The 19,551-nt window shown below is 42.9% G+C and overlaps 1 protein-coding gene across 40 annotated transcripts in view; it reads left to right on the forward strand.

Moving 5' to 3' along the window:
• Positions 1 to 19,551, forward strand: part of GATA5 (GATA binding protein 5) — a 2,064,317-nt gene that overhangs the window by 1,838,482 nt on the left and 206,284 nt on the right. For all 40 annotated transcript variants that reach the window (XR_011025213.1, XR_011025214.1, XR_011025210.1 and 37 more), the window contains one exon: positions 830 to 1,456. Coding sequence is in view for 34 of the 40 variants with exons in the window: in XM_068262929.1 (XP_068119030.1) it covers positions 940 to 1,456 (517 nt within the window). In the remaining 6 variants the exon portion in view is untranslated. The remainder of the gene's footprint in view (positions 1 to 829; positions 1,457 to 19,551) is intronic.

The raw sequence follows: 19,551 nt of genomic DNA on the forward strand, positions 1-19,551 counted from the left end.
GTATGCTGTACAATTTGCTTTCCCCTATGTATAGGGAAGCAAGTAGCTGTGAGGGATCTCCAGGTCTATCAGAGGCATGTTGGCTTAGCTATGAGGGACCTCCAAGTCTATCAGACACTGGATGGGCCACCCTGGCATAGATACAACGCTGACAGCATATTGCATTATATTTGAACTATTTGAATCCTTCAATGAAGGGAAAACACCTTACAGCGAGGGATCTCCAGGTCTACCAGCAGTGAGGGATCTCCAGGTCTACCAGCAGTGAGGGATCTCCAGGTCTATCAAAGGCTGAATGGGCACTTGCTTAGCATTGCGGTTCCTCCACAGATAGGGGTTGATGGGCAGCACTGGGTTCTAGGCTCAAGAAATCATAAATAAGAGGCATTTTGGCTCAGAGGTGAGGGATGCCCAGGTCTATCAGAGGCTGGGTGGTTCAGTGGTGAGGGATGCCCTGGTCTGTCAGAGGCTGGATGGTTCAGAGGTGAAGGATCTCCTGGTCTATCAGAGGTTGAATGGATCTCCTGGTCTATCAGAGACTGGATGGTTCAAAAGTGAGGGATGCCCTGGTCTGTCAGAGGCTAGCTAGATGGTCCAGAAGTTAGGGTTCTTCGGATCTGTCAAAAGGCTGGATGGGTACGCTGCTTGGCATTGCGGTTCCTCCACAGATGGGGGTGATGGGCAGTGCTGGATGCCAGTTTCTGGGCTCTAGCAGTCAATCAGTGAGATGCACGTTGGCTCTCAGTGTGTAGCAGGCAGTTCCCTCCCCCCAGCCTGCCGGACAGCTCGAGTTTCTTGCTAAAGTTTGCTCTCTCTACACTCTTTCCAGGTTCTTGTCCTCTCCACATCTGGGAAAGGGACCCACGCCCGGTCCTGGAGGGCATCGCCGCCGTTCCCGATCTTCCTTGTTGGATATAATCTATCGTGAGAGGAGAGAAGATGTATCAGAGCCTGGCCCTCACCTCTAACCACGGCCAGTCCGCCTACACCCACCACGACTCGGCTAACTTCTTGCACCCCACCGCCAGCCCTCCGGTCTACGTCCCTACCAGCCGGGTGCCCGCCATGCTGCAGCCTCTGCCCTACCTGCAGAACTGTGAGAGTGCCCACCAGGGTCACCACCTAGCCAGCCATCCTGGATGGCCACAGGCGGCCAACGACAGTCATGCGTTCAACGGCAGCAGCCCCCACACCCCCTCCGGCTTCACCTACTCCCACAGCCCCCCAGTGGGCAACAACGCTGGCAGGGAAGGAGCCTACCACCACCAGAGCCCCCTGATGCTGGGCGGGGGCACCCGGGAACAGTATGGCAATGCGCTGGTTCGTGGTTCTTACTCCACGCCGTACCCCTATGTCAGCCCGGACATGGCCCCTACCTGGCCCGGCCACTTCGATGGGACCATGCTACACAGCCTGCAGGGGAGATCGGCCTTGTCGGGGAGAAGGTCCAGTCTGGGTGAGTATCGCTGTAGAGCTCCGGGCTCTCCTATTCCACCGCTAAATAATCAACACTTGCGGTTACATGGAGCCTGCCTGAGCCGCAATCTAACCGAGAAATGCTTACAAATTAGTGTCTGTACTATGAGAAGTGACAAGGACACTGCAGAAAGAGAGGAGACATGAATACACCGACAAATATTAATTATTACTCCTTACAATAAAAACAAAATGCATTACATGAATTCACTGACAAATATTTATTAATTCCTGTTTCAGAATAAATAAAAACATCGCATTAAATTAATACAATGACAAATCTTAATAGTTACTCCTAAGAATAGATAAAAAATACATTAAATTACTACACTAACAAATATCAACAATGTACTCCCTAGAATAAATAGCATAAATAAAAAAAAAGGAATAATACAGTGACAACAATAATTATTTACTCTTTAGAATAAATAAAAGATGAAAATAGATGGATATAGTTTCACTTTCTTTATAGTGTCCAGAGTCGTGGTCTTTATTCAATTCACTTTTTCTCCTAGGTGATATTTTGACACCTTATCAGTAGAATACCTTTTAAGCAACAATCAAGCAAGAATCATTTGGACAGTACTTTTTTGGGTACTTTTTCAGTTGCCGAGTGCTAAAAAAAAAAAATAACAAAAGATAAAAAATTATCTCCTAGGAGAAAACTTAGGAAATAAAGTGAATTGAAAATGGGCGCTAGATTCATGTATTAGAAATAATAATAATAAAAAAAAATTATTCTAAACATGATATATTGTTTTCAAATAGTAATAATAATGATTAAAATGACTAATATTAGTTTTATTACCATAATACTTGCAATTCTAGAAATAATAATTTGTTTATTTTTCTTGTGCCAGCCAGGAGTGGGAATGTCTCCTGAAAGCCCCTTTTCGGGGGTCCTTGAAGCCCCCAGGTCCCCCTTCTTGCAGGCATATTCCCAGTGTTAGTAATGGGGCTTTGATCAGTGCTTATATTAATACACAATGACAGCGGTGGCTACAACAAACCATCTATCAGAGGCAGCCGTGTGCGGAGCCTGATTTAATGCCCATTAATATCCCATCGCCTTCCTAATCTGCCCTATGCAAGAGAGTGCCATCTACCCAGGGGCACAACAAGCTAAATAATACTAATAGCAGCAATGTTACACCAGAGGAGCAAACACACTTACACTGTTATCCAGCAAACTACCAAACTCATTTAGTCTTTGTCAGGTTTTGTTTTGTTTTTTGAATCTTTGAAAATCATTTAAATATAATATGACAGACTGTACCACCGAGACCTGGTGAAACATTAGAAGCAACAAACTTATTATTATTTTTTTTTTTTCCACAAAAATAGTATTTTATTTATTTATTTATTTTTACCCCAGCCACACACTTTTGGCATTTCACATTACCACACTGTTTCTCTGATTTTTTTTTTTTTTTATTAATTAACTAGCTCCCATAGTGTTCATAGCATTATTATTTTATTATTATTATTATTTAGTATTTATATAGCGCCGACATATTACGCAGCGCTGTACAGTGTATATATATATATATATATATATATATATATTGTCTTGTCACTAACTGTCCCTCAAAGGAGCTCACAATCTAATCCCTACCATTGCCATATGTCTATATTATGTAGTGTAAGTACTGTAGTCTAGGGCCAATTTTTAGGGGGCAGCCAATTAACTTATCCGTATGTTTTTTTGGAATGTGGGAGGAAACCGGAGTGCCCGGAGGAAACCCACGCAGGCACGGAGAGAACATACAAACTCTTTGCAGATAGTGCCCTGGCTGGGATTCGAACCATGGTCCCAGTGCTGCAAGGCGAGAGCGCTAACCACTAAGCCACCGTGCTGCCCCATATGTGTAATTTAGTTATTCATTTATTAATTAGGCTGACATCTTCTGCAGCAGTTTACATAGTACATAGTCACATCACTGACTGTACTCAGCAGAGCTCACAATCTAATCCTTCCATAGTCATAGTCTATTGTCCTACCATATTATTATTATGTATTTACATAGCACGGACATCTTCTACAGCACTTTACAGAGTCCATAGTCATGTCACTGACTGTCCACAGAGGAGCTCACAATCTAATCCTACCATAGTCATAACACTCTAATCCTACCATAGTCATTGTCTATTGTCCTACCATATTATTATTATGTATTTACATAGCATGGACATCTTCTACAGCACTTTACAGAGTACATAGTCATGTCACTGACTGTCCTCAGAGGAGCTCACACTCTAATCCTACCATAGTCATAGTCTTATATCCTACCATATTATTATTATTAATAATATTATGTAATTATGTAGCACTGACATCATCTGCAACACTTTACAGAGTGCATAGTCATGTCACTGACTGTCCTCAGAGGAGCTCACAATCTAATCCTACCATAGTCATAGTCTTATATCCTACCATATTATTATTATTATTAATATTATGTAATTATGTAGCACTGACATCATCTGCAACACTTTACAGAGTGCATAGCCATATCACTGACTGTCCTCAGAGGAGCTCACACTCTAATTCTACCATAGTCGTAGTCCAATGTTCTACCATATTATTACAATGTATTTATATAGCATATAATATATTTATATAGCACTGATATAATCATATCACTGACTCTCCCCAAAGCAGCCCTAATATAAAACATTTATTCTATATAATCAGCAACAAGAAAAGACTATTAATACAACAAACTGAAGAAATATTAATTTTTATTTCAATCAAGGTCTGAATTTAGGGATACATATAATTGTTACTATTGTTACTATGCAGTGTAGTACATAAAATGAAATACACAAGGAGTATGTTTAAAAGCAGTCACAAAAATGATATATAATAAGAGAGATTTATACTACATAAAATTATTTATTTATTTTATTTATTTATTGTATTTATAAAGCGCCAACATATTACGCAGCGCTGCTTTACTTATTGTCTATTATTAGCATTCATTATACATATTTATGTAAATATCTCACTTAAAAAAATGTTCAGTAATAATAATAATATAATCATATTATCTGATTAAACTTAATTTAAAAAATCTGAACACTGCACAAAATGTGTATCCATATGAATGGCCCACCCTGTATATGTATATATATATATATATATATATATATATATATATATATATATATATATATATATATATATATATATATATCCTAGGCATTCTGTAGTAATGAGAGGAATAATGGTAAATGATAATATATGTAAAATATATTAAATATAGATGATAGTGATTTATTCTCTCTGTAAAATACACTTTGGTTGTGGGTGTATCTGTGTAATTCCATGAATTAGTGATGGAAATGTCTTTGTATGTGGTGGCCATGTGAAGTTTCGCCTGCTGTGACCTCACCAGTGATATCATCACCACAGATAATCTCTGCTCTCTGCAATGTCATCAGAAGTGTGTTTTATCTGACATGAAGCTGATAATATTCCATTGCCTGGTATCTGTGCAGGTGCTGCATATATCCCATTATTATACAGACCTCTGTGCTATCATATCTATCCTCTGCATGTCAGGCCGTGCTGTGCCATTATTTTATATAGAATTCTGGATAAGGGCTATCCTGTAATTATAGCAGCCGCTGGTGCCATGAGCATTTTCTGTACAGATATGCACCCGTATGTTGTATGTGTTCCAGTGCCATGCACAGGGCTTCTAATGCCCCACTTAGAGAGAATGATGTTTTATCGATGGTCGTCATGTATAAGTATCCTAATGGCCCTTCACTGTCCAGAAGTCTTTAGGTAGCACTTCAGATAACCCAATATTAAAAATGAACATAAACAGAGACAGTAGTGCTTATGTATACATATACCGTAAGTGCAGTAAAGAGCAAAAACTAGATGATACACATGCAGGAGTGGCTTACGATGACTGGCGAATGTTTTATTTATAGTGTGTGAGCGTGTTTGTGTATGTATATGTCTACACATGTGTGTATGTATATATATATAGATAGATAGATAGATAGATAGATAGATAGATTTTTTTATTTATGAATAATATTATTGATTTATGAAGCACCAACATGTTCTGTGGTGCTGTAGGTAACAAACAAACATACATAGGGTAGATCATTTTACAAACAATTATACCAAATATAAATATTGATACAAAATTGGTAAACATAGTAATTACAGTAAAGTCCCTGTTACCCGGCACCCACGGGGATTGGTTGATGCCAGATAAGTGGGTTTTCTGGTTGCTTGAGATTGAATGTTAAAAATAGGCTCAGTTAATACAGTACAATCCCTGACTCTGTATACATATCATGGTCTCTGTATTAAATGTTAAAATACAGTAAATGAAAGTATATTAACCGGGTGAGGGCCATGGAATCCAGTCTTAAAGGAGTCATTAGGCATATTTAAACAAAATGAACGCTACTTACTGGGGCTTCTTCCAGCCCTTAGCTCCCAGCATGTCCCTCGCCGCACCTCTGCCGTCAGCCGTTCGCCGCAGCTCCGTCCCGGTCCCCGGCGATGACGTCAGAGCGACCTGGAGGTACTGTACTGCGCCTGCGCGAGCGGTGCTGTCAATCACCACCATGTGGGCCGGAGCGGACTGTGCAGGCGCAGAACTACTGCAGTTCGCTCCGGCCCACGTGGCGGTGATTGACAGCGCCGCTCGCGTAGGCGCAGTACAGAGCAACCTCCAGGTCGCTCTGACGTCATCGCCGGGGACCGGGACGGAGCTGCGGCGAACGGCTGACGGCAGATGTGCGGCGAGGGACATGCTGGGAGCTTGGGGCTGGAGGAAGCCCCCGGTAAGTAGCGTTTATTTTGTTTAAATATGCCTGATGACTACTTTTTAGCACAGCAGAGCCTACAAACAGCCTTAAAATTGTCCTTCACCACTGTGAGTACTGACGAAGCTTTGTTCTGGTTCGTTGAGACTTTTGGTTAGTTGAATTCTGGATAACTGGGACTCTGCTGTACAGTGACAAATGTAACATGATGAACAGAATGTATAGTAAATTCCAAGACACAAATGGTTGAGAGAGCCTTGCTTGTGCAAGCTTACAATGTAAAGGAATGGTCATATACAGTATATGCACATCACAGAACAGTTGTTGATTCACAAAACTTACAAATGTTTCCAGTTAATGATCTCCACTAAGGCCTCGTTCACATTGGGTGCATTCAGAAGCGTATTTAAGCATTTTTCTTAAGCGGACCCATGCGTTTTACATGCACTTAAACACAATTGAAAGTGTTTTCGTTCAGCATTCGTTTTGCTTATCTGATGTAGCAATTGTCGATAAAGATTGTTTTCATTTGACTTTTTTTTTCTAATGAGGGGTAAAAACTGCACCAGCTTTGCTATGCACTAAAACGTGCACCCATTCACTTGCATTGCTGTGCGCTTCATAGCACAATGCACAGAAATGCCTGCAACACCACGTTCCTCATACGCACAGTAACAAAGCGCATAGATGTGAATGTTGTATGTTAGAATCAATGGAAAAATCTGTACCTAGCAAAGCACACAGGGCAATGCGCTGTGAAAAGCGTACAGCAACATCCCTAGTGTGAACGAGCCTTACTTATCTCTCACCTTATTTGTAAAATAACTTACTTTCCAAACAAAAAGATCACTTAAGGCATCTTTTCCACTGTGCCTGATTTCCAGACACTGAATGCACCCACAATTCCCATAAGGCATAAGGCTTGATTCACAGTGGTCAGTTGCATGTGTTATGAGTGTGAGCTGCAATGGAGACTGGACAATACAAAGCCTGCGTGCAGCGAGTGAGGCTCAGTTCCCATCTGACATTGACCCACCGGGAGGGGACAGTGTAGTGGCCGCTCCAATAATCCTGCTGGAGCCCAGGCCAGATGCGTTACCATAGGCTATATGGGCAACACATCTGCCTGTCCAGGATTATCGCAGACAGCACAAGGGATCTGCAGACTGACAAGTGTGAACAGCTCCTATATATAAAATAGGAGCCGTTCACTGTCAGTTTTGCAATGCGCCGAGATCAGGCAAAAATGACTATTCTCAGCTTAAGTGGGAACACAGCCTTAGAATAATGCAATCCGTTACAGTGCAGTACCGTGAACAGGCCCATAGAATTGTATGCGCAGTCAGTTAACCTGCAGAAATATTCTGCAACACAACTGAGCACAGTGAACTAGGCCTAATGCCTGGTACACACCATGCAATTTCCTGACAGATTGATGGTCAAATCGATCATTTCCGACAGGTCCAATCTGATTTCCAATCTGATCAATTTTGTATAGAAGTGACTGGAAAATCAATCAGAAAAACGATCAGAAATCAGATCGGACCTGTTGGAAATGATTGATTTGACCATCAATCTGACAGGAAATTGTATGATGTGTACCAGGCATCTATCGAAAATCATTGGACTGTTTCCACCTAATGCGGGAGATTTCACAAGTTTCTGACAAGTTTTTTGTTTTTTTTGTATTAGACCTGTAGCTTTTTCCTGGATGACAGAAGCTTTGCTGTACAGTGGAGCATAGCTGCACCCCGCATGATGCCGGCGTATCTCAGACCTGTACACTGGCATCATCTGATACACAGCATCACACTCAGGCCTTTATTCACTTCTTCTCCTACGTTTTCTCATAGGTGATATTTTCACACTTTATCAATAAAACACCAACAGGCAGCAAGCAACATAATACTTAAGCCCCATTTACACTACACAATTTTTTGTCCGATTCGATTCATTGATGTAATGCGATTCAATCCGACATGTCCGATCGGCATTTAATTCAATTTGCCATTGTTTTCCAATGGCAAATTGAATTGAATCCCTATCGGACATGTCGGATTTAATCAAATCAATGAATCGAATCGGACAAAAAATTGTATGGTGTAGATGGGGCTTTAGAATAATATTGGCAGTAGTTTTTCACCTACTATTTGGTACTTTTCCAATTGCAGAGTGCTGAAAAGTTATTCTAAACAGAAGATAAAAAAGGAAACTTAGGAGAAGAAGAGTTTTGAATAGGTTGCAGCAAGGAGTATGTTGATGCTTTCTAAATAAATAATAATAAAGGCACCAGAGTGTTTGCCCCAAGTGGAATCAAATGCTCAAGTGAGTTCTTCCTGATGAATGTTTCTTGGATATTAGGTCTCTCACCTTATCTACAGTACCTTTTTTTCTGGTTAAGTGCTTAAAAGGATCTGTATGAATAAGGTGAAAAATAACGGCAGTAAATAAATCATGAGATAATGGTTGTGAATATGCCACAGAGAGAGAAAAGTAATAGTTAGAGATGTACATGTATTCTCTGCCTATCTATACAGGTGAAACGCAATACATTTGAATATCATGAAAATGTCCATTTATTTCAGTAATTCAACTTAAAAGTTGAAACTAATTAAATATGAAATAGACTCATTACCTGAAAAGTGAGATATTTCAACCCTTTAGTTGTTATTTTGATGATTATGGCTCACAGCTTATCAGAACCTCACAATCTAAATCTCAAGACAATTAGAATATTGTATTGTGAAAATGTGCAATATTCTAGGCTCAAAGTGTCAGACTCTAATCAGCTGATTAATCCAAAACACCTGCAAAGGGCTCCTAGTTCATATATTAGTTTCACCTTTGAAGTTGAATTACTGAAATTAATGGATTTTTGCTTGATATTCTAATTTTTCGAGTTTCACCTGTAGATATAAGTATACCGGAGGCCTTAGTGAGCAGTGAGAAGGTATACTGTATGATGATGGAATGATGTAAGTAGTATATGTCATATTTTGGGAATGGTCGCCCTCGTTGTGTGTGATCTCTGAGCAGTGATATAACTGCAGGCGCGGTAGTCTGTCGCTGTAACCTTTCACATAGGAGGGAGTTTCTTTCACTTCTTGTGTGCAATTAGGAGGGAATTGCAGTCATTATATAGCTATTCCTGGCTCTTGTGCCTTGCTCAGGCTGTTACTGTACAGCAGAGAAGTGCAGCCTCCAGTGATACTATGTAACAACAAGAGGCACTTCAGCCTCCAGCTCACTACAAAGCGATTGCTTAGGGAAGGCAATGGCCTTGTGCTGATTCTGGGAAAATGTGCTGTTATTGCCCTGCTACAACTGCTACAATATTACTGTTCCAAGTAGTGACTGTACAGTGTACATGCTCTGAGGAACTGCTGGAACTCCAGGGAAAGTGTGGGGTCCCATCCCTCCAGTGCCATAGCAACAGGGGATGCAGGGGTTGTGACCGCACCGGGGCTCCTGAACCAGAGGGGCCCTCCTTCATTCATCTTATTCACTTCTTACTGGTGCTAAAACATCTCTCTATGTGCATAGTAATAATCCTTTACTGTTTCCTTACTCGGATTACACCTCTCTGACACTGCAGCTGTCCTTGGAAGGTTTTGGGGTTCCATCTCAGTAGAGTGCATGGGGCCTCATGTAAAACTCGCCCCGGGCCCCAAGCTCCTCAGTTATGCCGCTGCGTCCATCATTATGGCCCATATGCAATTCATTTTTTCACCTGAGTTATCTCCTAAGAGATCATTTTCACCTTCACTTTAAACTTAATTTTCACAATGTAACAATCGAAAAAGTACCCAAAATTTGGTGGAAAAGTACTATCAAATTTACTTTAAGTATTTTCTTGCTTGCTGGTGGCTTAAAAGGCATATTTTGACAAGTTGTGAAAATATCACCTAGGAGAAAACTCAGGAGAAAAAGTGAATTGCATATAAGCCAATGTGCTTTATTATAAGTATCATAGAAAATGTTCCCTTCATGGTGACTGGTGAATGCTACAGAGCTGTCGCTTGTTGTTGTTTATTTTGTTACTAGTCATAAGCCCGCCCTTTAAAATGGGCGCTAGGGCTCAGCCGTGACCCCCCTCACCACCACTTTGCCCATGCCGCACTCCCCGCCTCGAGCCGCCACACAGCCATGTTCCCCGCCTCGCACGGCCGTGCTCCCCCTGCACCCGTCCTTCTGCTCTCCAACATCCGCCCACGTGCCACACATGTGCAGTAGCGCAAGCGCACGGACACAGGGACTGGAGAGGACGCAAGGACATAGGGATTCTATTATTGAGGCTATGGGTATGTTTGTTTTACAAATTTTCCCGTAAAGCGTTCTATGCAACCTTGCCTTATTATGTTGCGTATAGTAGTATCTCCCACAATCTAGGACCAGTTTTGCTCGCAAACTTCTTAAAGGACAACTGAAGTGAGATAGATATGGAGGCTGCCATATTTATTTCCTTTAAAACAATACCAGTTGCCTGGCTATCCTGCTGATTCTCTGTCTCTAAAGCCACAATCTACACGACACAGTTCTTTATGCGATTCGATTACGATTCTATTTACGATCCGATTAAATCAGACATGTCCGATCGGGGTTCGATTCAATTTGCCGTTGTTTTGCAATGGCAAATCAAATTGAATCGAATCCCGATCGGACATGTCAGATTTAATCGGATCGTAAATAGAATCGTAATCGAATTGCACAAAGAATCGTTTCGTGTAGATTAGGCTTAATACTTTTATCCATGGACCCTGAACAAGCATGCAGCTGATCTGATGTTTCTGACATTATTGTGAAATGACTGACTGGATTAGCTACATGCTTGTTTCTTGTGTTATTCAGACACTACTACAGCCAAGTAGATTAGCAGGGCTGCCAGGCAACTGATATTGTTTCAAAGGAAATAAATATGGCAGCCTCCATATAACTCTGGCAGCCTCCATATAACGGGCTGTACTGCGCAGGAGCAGAACTACTGCGCCTGCGCAGTACAGCGCAGTACAGCCCGGAGGACGTCCGATGACGTCAGCGCGCCCCCGTGAGGCGCATTTTGAAACGCAGAAGAGCCCGACCTGGCAGCCGGCCTGGCCAGGTCGGGTCGGCCACCGGAGGGGACCGGGAGCCTGCGGAGCGGCGCCGAGGGCATGTCCTGGCTGCCCACGGCTGGAGGAAGCCCCAGGTAAGTGGATGGGCATTTTTATTTTTTTAAGAGCCACCCTGAACCTTCCCTTTAATAAAGGAACTGTAGTCAAAAATCAAAATAACTCAATAAAATTGCTTTTTTTTCCAATTTCATTTTATGAATTATTTGGTCAGCGTTTGCCCATTGTAAAACCTTTCCTCTCCCTAATTTACTTTCTGAACTTTATCACAGATGGTGACATAGCATAGTCCTGGCAGGCGACCTCTGTGGAATGTTCGTCTAAAGCCAGTACAAAAGATCTCAGGTTTCCTAGTATGCTCTGCGGGGCAATTCTGGAAGATAACAGCCTAGGCTAAACCTTGATGGGAGGTTGGGACAGCATACCAATATATAGCTATAATAAGTATTTCTGATGCTGATGACCAGGATATTTAAAAGATACCCAAGGTGACATGTGACATGATGAGATAGACATGTGTATGTATAGTGCCAAGCACACAAATAACTATACTGTGTTCATTTGTTTCCTTTCTCTGCCTGAAAGAGTTAAATATCAGGTATGTAAGTGGCTGACTCAGTCCTGACTCAGACAGGAAGTGACTACAGTGTGACCCTCACTAATAAGAAATTCCAACTATAAAACACTTTCCTAGCAGAAAATGGCTTCTGAGACCAGCAAAGAGATAACAAGGGTCAATAGTTCATAGGTTTTAGCTCTGGCATACTTAAATGAATGTGTCATTGAGCAAAAACAATAAAACAGTTAAAGCTTAAAAAGTAGATTTAAAAATAAAATAAAACTGTGGAATATCTTAAAAAGTCATTTTTAGGAGAAGGAAGGTAGAATCGTTTATTTCATTAGTTTATTTTAATTTAATTGACTGCATTCTACTTTGTTGCTATGGTTCCTCTTTAACCTAGAAGTATGTATTTGGCAGGTAAGAGGAAACAGGAGTGCCTAGAGGAAACCTAGGGGAAAATACAAACTCATCTCACTCTACTAGCCTCTATTGCGGCTTTGATTCCCATACATGTGGTGCACAACCAACAGTTATCTCATCTGTATCATAAAAATGAGATTGCAGAAATAGAGAGAAGGCATAATAATTGTAAAAATACAATTAAAAAAAATAATTGTCAATCCTGCATTCGCTAATATAAAATTACAAGATCTAAGCTGTAGCGTTGCCGATTCTGACAATAACAAGATAAATTATTGGTTACTAGTGCTCCTTCTAAAGGTGCCCATATTCTTACTCGATTTTCCGCTGATAGACAGCAGATTCGATCACTGTGATCAAATCTGCTGTGAAATCGATGCGCAAACGCTGACCGATCGGCCGATTTCCGTCCTAAATCAATCGATCCCGTTGATCTGTCCGCGTGGAAAATTTTGCTCGATCGCAAGCGGGTCGGGAAGGCGTAGATATCGGCGTTCGAATGTCCGACGACCGATGCTAGCAGCAGTACGTTACCTGTTCCGCCGGCGCGTGTCCCCGCTGTCCCTTCTCCGCGCTGGGCTCCGGCTGGCTTCACTTACTTCCTGTCGGGGGAAGTTTAAACAGCAGAGCGCCCTCCACTGTTTAAACTTCCCCCGACAGGAAGTAAAGTGAAGCTGAAGCCCAGAGCGGAGTAGAGACAGCGGAGACCGGGGGACTCCCGCCTGGCTGGATCAGGTAATGTATGCTGGGGGGCGGCGGCGGCAGCTCCACAGATTGTGAATCGGTTTCATAGTGAAATCGATTCAAAATCTGTTTGCAGTGTAGGCAGCCAATAGATCCCTCTTTGATCAGATTCGATCACAGAGGGATCTATCTGCTGGTCGATCTGGTGCCAATCAACCAGTGTATGGCTGCCTAAACTGACCAGAATGAGCTGGTTAATCACTCTACTCAACAAGAGCCTCAATGATCTGTAGCACCTGAGTTAGGCCTGGAACTCACTACAGGACTTTTTTGAGCGTTTACGGAGTGTTTTAAATCACTAGTGCTTTCCCTAAATGCTCTTCCAATGTAAATCAATGTACCAAATTCCACAGTAGCGATTTTGGGAAGCAAAATCACAATCGTAGGAAATGCAGCATTTTGGAAGCATTTGCACTTCAATGTAAAGTATATAAGCGCTGGCAAATCGCTCATTAATCGCTACACAGAGCGATTTCTGTGCAATTTTAAATTACTGCAAACGGTAAAAAAAAAAAATATGTATATAATATTTTGAAAGGACCAATCAGAATTAAAATCGCTAATCTCAAATCGCTATCACAATCGCTTGCGAAAAAGCTTACACTTTTTTTAAATCGCTCCCAAAAGCACCAGAAAAAGCTCATGAAATCACTTACAAAATGGTTATTAAAAACGCTAGCGATTGCGCTAGTGATTTATAGTGGGTTCCAGGCCTTAGTAATGTTAGCACAAGAAATTAATAGGTTTATCGGAAACGACTATTTAGGAATCACAGTGGCTTTATCAGTAGCTGCGTTTACCTCGCAATCCGTCCCAAGAATTCAAGAAGCTGCATGAGAAGTTGAGGAATATTGATATAGAGACAAGGCTGGATTTATAATTTTTCCACCCCCAGGCCAAGTATATTGGGGCTCAACGTCCAAGTGCAGCAGCCCACTCCCATTCCGTGTGCAGGCCCCTCTTCCATGTCATGTGTAACATCCATGTGCTGTAGCCCCTCTCTTCCTTGTACAGCTCCCTTGGACATCAGCTTCCCTTTTTCATGTGTTTGTTCCCATTTGCAGCCTCCTCTTCCATATGCAGCATCCCCAATTTAATTTTCAGGTGCCGTTTTAAGCTTCTGCTGCCCAAGACCCAGGCCTTTGTGGCCTTCCCAGAAATGCAGTAATGAGATCCTCCAGTGCTGGCTTCATATAAACATTCTAGCATGATACCAGTAGAAGGAAAGGGACTGCAAGATTATGGCTACATTCACAGTGGTGCATTTCAGTTGCGATATAATGGCCACATTGTAACTTCGCACTGCACCACCTATGTGACGTTCACAGTGCAGCCAGTACAGTATAACATATCCCAGCAGGGAGCATGCATTGCGTAACTGCAAAACATGCGTGTGCTAACAGTGACAGAGAAGCATACTCTTCATTGACTGCATGCGTCACTGTATGTGATGCAACGTGCAGAAAACATGCAACACCGCTTTCCCCTTCCATTGCTTGCATTCCGGCTGTTATAGGGAAGGCTACACCCACTGTGAATCTAGCCAGTTTTGATTGGCCAATGTTATCACCTACATGTAGTATGAAGGTGAACAGACTTCGAATACTATGAACCGATTGTGTAGTTAAGCTCTCATACTATATGGAAGTGGTTAATCCTAATTGCATGTGTGTACGCACCCCCAGAACCAGCTTTCATTTGCTGGAAGTGTAGTTATATTGGCTAAAGATGCCCCCAGACATAAGATCGGCATTGTCCGATCGGTGTAATGATAGTCAGATCTGGAAGCAATCTTCTGTTATCCCTGTCAGTGGCTCCACATCTGGTACCCCTCCCTCACCCGGGGGGTCATTTTGTTGGGCTTTTTGGACTAGAACTTGCAATCCTTTAGGATCAAATATGAATATGCGTATTTGCCTTTCCACTGCCTACATTTCCCAACTGAATAAATTAGCATACAATTTAAGGTGTTAAGGGGTACTTGAGATGATGTTGCTGAGGAGAGTGCATATTTGGCTATCACTGCCATTGATGACTGGGAACTTTATGTAATAATGTTGGGTAATGCTGGTTTAGGCTGCTTTCACAGTAAGACGTTACATGCGCACATTAGTGCAGCCTGTAACGCAGCCTAACTCACAGCAATGTAAAATGAATGGGCTGTTCACAGTGCCCACGTTGCGTTACAGGGTAACGCTACACGTTCCCATAAAGTGCAGCATGCTGTGCGTTCTAAGCGGCTTTAGCCGCGTTAGGCTGTTTGCACATGCTCAGTGATGTGTTTTTTTTTTATTTTTGGGGGCGGAGAGGAGGCGGGGAGAGTCCGCTAATGCGGCCGGCCGCATGGCTATTTAATAATAACTGCACTGCAGTGTTTATTTCCTGGAGCGGCTGCTTATTGGCTGGCGGGACCACGTGATGCGGAGTGTTCCGCTCACATGGTTTCCGCCGGCGCATAGGACAAAACAGGATCAGGCTTAACGCAGCTCTATGTAGCGTCCTGCTCCAACCCCACCAGGCGTTGCGTTAGGGGCACGCTATGCAACCTATAACGTCCCCTAAAACGCAACGTCTTGGTGGGAAAGAGGCCTTAAGGTGATATGGTATAGGGTTTTCCTGGCTTATGGCTATTATTCCCTTGGGCTAGCACAGGCCATAAACATAAATACACTATGGGCAGCATAGTGGTGTAGTGGTTAGCACTCTCGCCTTGCAGCGCTGGGTCCCCGGTTTGAATCCCAGCCAGGTCAACATCTGCAAGGAGTTAGTATGTTCTCCCTGTGTCTGCGTGGGTTTCCTCCCACACCCCAAAAACATACAGATAATTTAATTGGCTTCCCCCTAAAAATTGGCCCTAGACTACGATACATACATAGACATATTACTATGCGATTCCGATTTTTGATTCCGATTAAAAACCGTAGCAGCATGCAGTACTTTTTTTTAATCGGAATCCAAAATCGGATGGTATAAAAAAATCAGAATCGCATGTAGTGTTCAAGACGCCTGTCTGTATTTTATCAGGTGCTTGTCAGTAAAGTTTACTAAAACCTCTTATGCCTGGTACACACAATGCGATTTTTTGGCAGATTTACTGCCAGATCAATTATTTTCAACATTTTCCAATCAATTTTCTGCTGACTTCTATGGAAATCGATCGGAAATCAGATCGGACATGTTGGAAATAATCGTTCTGGCAGTAAATCTGCCAAAAAATCTCATTGTGTGTACCAGGCATTATGCAAAACAAAAATTTGCCTTCCTGAAACAGAAGGTATTTGTGATTATTCAGGTTGGAGTGAGCTCTGATATCTCCCACAATGCATCACTGCTGAATATGCAAATTTCCCCTTTGTTGTCCCTGAAAGCTAGCCACACCTCCAGAACCACTGGAATGCAATGATGCTTCAGCCTGTTAATGTTACTGAGCCAACCTTATCCAACATGCTTACAGATTAGTTTGGCTCTGTATGATTAACAAGCTGACCCATTGTTGCAGTCCAGGGGTTTTGGATGCTATCAGGGACATAAAAGTATGATTAGCATATTCAGCAGTGATGCATTTTGGGACACCTCATTTGCTCACCTCTGCTTGCTATAACTGAATTGCTGTTGTTTATCCCCTGCTTATTGCCTGAAGAAGTGGGCTGTGCCCGCGAAACGCGTTGCATCTTTGGGGTATTTTCAAAAAATGTGTATATCTATATATTTACAGTCCTTGGTGTCTGCTTTAATGGAGGCGAGTCCACCACTTCCTCACAGCAATTTTTTAAAAATTTTATGTACTTTTATCCTTCTGGCGCCTCTGTTCACCTACCAATAGCATTTCCTGCTGTTCAGGAAATGCTGTTGAAAACAAAGAAAACCCCGAGAATCCCCCATGAGGAGATGGACTGGCCCAAACCCTTTTGGTTCTGTCAGATTTTAACTGCCAACTTTTTTTGTTATGGTGGTCCTTTAAAGGGGAACTGAAGTAAGAGGTATACGGAGGCTGCCATATTTATTTCCTTTTAATCAATACCAGTTCCCTGGCAGCCCTGCTGGTCTATTTCTCTGCAGTAGTATCTGAATAACACCAGAAACAAGCATGCAGCTAGTCTTGTCAGATCGGACTTTGAAGTCTGAAACACCTGATCTGCTGCATGCTTGTTCAGGGGCTATGGCTAATAGTATTAGAGGCAGAGGATCAGCAGGACTGCCATGCAACTGGTATTGCTTAAAAGGAAATAAACATGGCAGCCTCCATATACCTCTCTCTTCAGTTCCCCTTTAAGCCAGTGTTCTCCAACCCTGTCCTCAAGGCCCAGCACAGTGCATGTTTTGTGGAAATCCACTGAGGTAGTTAATCAGCGCTGCTGAGACACTAGTTACCTCAGCTGTGCATGTTTTGTGGTTTTCTGCAAAACATGTACTGTTGTTGGGCCTTGAGGACAGGGTTGGGGAACTGTGCAAAGCCGTGCCCTGCCACACCCCTAATCACGCCCCCAGCACACCCCATACCATGAAGAGTTCATAAGAAAAATATGTTCAGGATTAGGATCCAGCAGTGTGAGCAGTGTCTATGTCCAGCAGGCGGTTGAGGATCTGGGTAGTTGTGAGCTCTGCAGGGCATGCTGGGAGTTCCAGCTCATCCCGCTGCCCAGTGTGTACTCATGTTGTGATGTAATGTAAGTGGTGGTGGCTGCACATCACAGGATTTGGATCTGGTGAGAGAGGAGAGGGCTGCCTGACAGCTAATCTCTGGCAATGTTTGTGGAATTTCTCCCTATCTGGCTTCAAACACACAAATAATGTTCCTCCTCATGTAGGCGGATATTGTAGGAAGTAAAAGGGGGGGGGGGGGTGTTAGCTCAGTGTTTGTGTTTCTGTGCTTCAGGTTATGCACTCTGCCTAATGTGTCTGATTTGGGGTTCTTCAGAGCCCAGGCCCGGATTTACATCACAATGGCCTGTAGGCACAGATGTCCTGGCACCTTATGTCTGGAACACACCATGCAATTTCCCATCAGATATTTCCCATCTGGGTCACCATGAGCTTGCTGGTTAGTCTGTGCCTCTCGGATTCACAAGCCCTACTCCATAGAGCCAAATTAATCCATGCCATGCACTGATGAGGATCAAACAATCCGAAACAGTCTGTATGCATGTTGGGTTATTATGGCTCTGTACAAATCAACAAGCTGACACATCATTGCATTCCAGCGGTTCTGGAGGTGTGTTTAGCTTTTAAGGGTACAATGGTTAATTTGCATATATTCAGCAGTGTTGCTCTGGGAGACATCTCAAGCTCACTCCAACATGAATTATCACAAATTCTTTCTGTTTTAGGAAAGCAAACTTTTGTTTTTCCCATCAGATAGATGGGTCGATAATTTCCGACAGATCCGATCGTTTTACTGACCGATTTTCTGATCACTTCTATGCCAATCGATCAGAAAAGCAATCGGAAATCAGATCGGACCTGTCGGAAATTATCTATTCAACCAATCTATCTGACGTCAAATTGCATGATGTGTACCAGGCTTTAGACTTCGCCCTCCATGAACCTACAAACCCCTGCCGAACCGTACTGCAAGTGTGCTGGCTGGCCCAGCTGTCACTCCTACCTTAGTGTTATGTAGCTAGAGGTGCCCCAACTGAAGGAAGATCTCATCAGTGGAATGCTGAGCGCTGGGTGAGTAACCTCTCATTTACACTCTGCTCCAGAATCTGTATAGGGAAGGAGCGAGGGAGGCGCTCGGGGAGGGGAGTGAGCTGCCTTTCCATCATCAGGCGCCTGTAGGCACGTGCCTACAGTGCCTTATGGTAAATCTGACCCTGACAGAGCCTTATCAGGAGGTTGGAAGGGGCACTGACAGTGGCATAGCGATAAGTTGGGACTGCACCAGGGCCCCTGGACCAGAGGGGCCCACTATGGGCCTTCCTTCATGCATCTTATTAGCTTTGCATTGGTGCTATGGTGGTCATGGTAGTGGCATGGATAGTGTAATGGTTAAGGGCTCTGCCTCTGACACAGGAGACCAGGTTTCGAATCTCTGCTCCTCCTGTTCAGTAAGTAGTGCTTGGGCTACTGCTACTGCCTATAGATCCCGCCCTAGTGACTGCAGCTCCGGCACTTTGAGTCCACCAGGAGAAAAGCGCAATATAAATGTTTTGTGTTTGCGTCGTCTGTGTAATGAACACCTCTATATGTGCATTGGATAGTGATAATCACAGTTTCCTTACTCTGATTGCACCTCTCTGACACTGCAGCTGACCTTGGTAGGTTCAAGCTCCACATCAATAGAGTGCTTGGGGCCCCATGTAAAACTCACACAGGGGCCCCAAGGCCCTTAGTTACTGCACTAGGCTCTGATGTGTTGCTATGAGGATCGATTGACTTTCTTATATATGTTTTCCAGTGAGGAGAATATACACTTCTGCTGCACACAACTTAAAGAGACAC

Source organism: Hyperolius riggenbachi, chromosome 12, assembly GCF_040937935.1.
Source record: "Hyperolius riggenbachi isolate aHypRig1 chromosome 12, aHypRig1.pri, whole genome shotgun sequence".
In the NCBI taxonomy this organism is placed as follows: Eukaryota; Metazoa; Chordata; class Amphibia; order Anura; family Hyperoliidae; genus Hyperolius; species Hyperolius riggenbachi.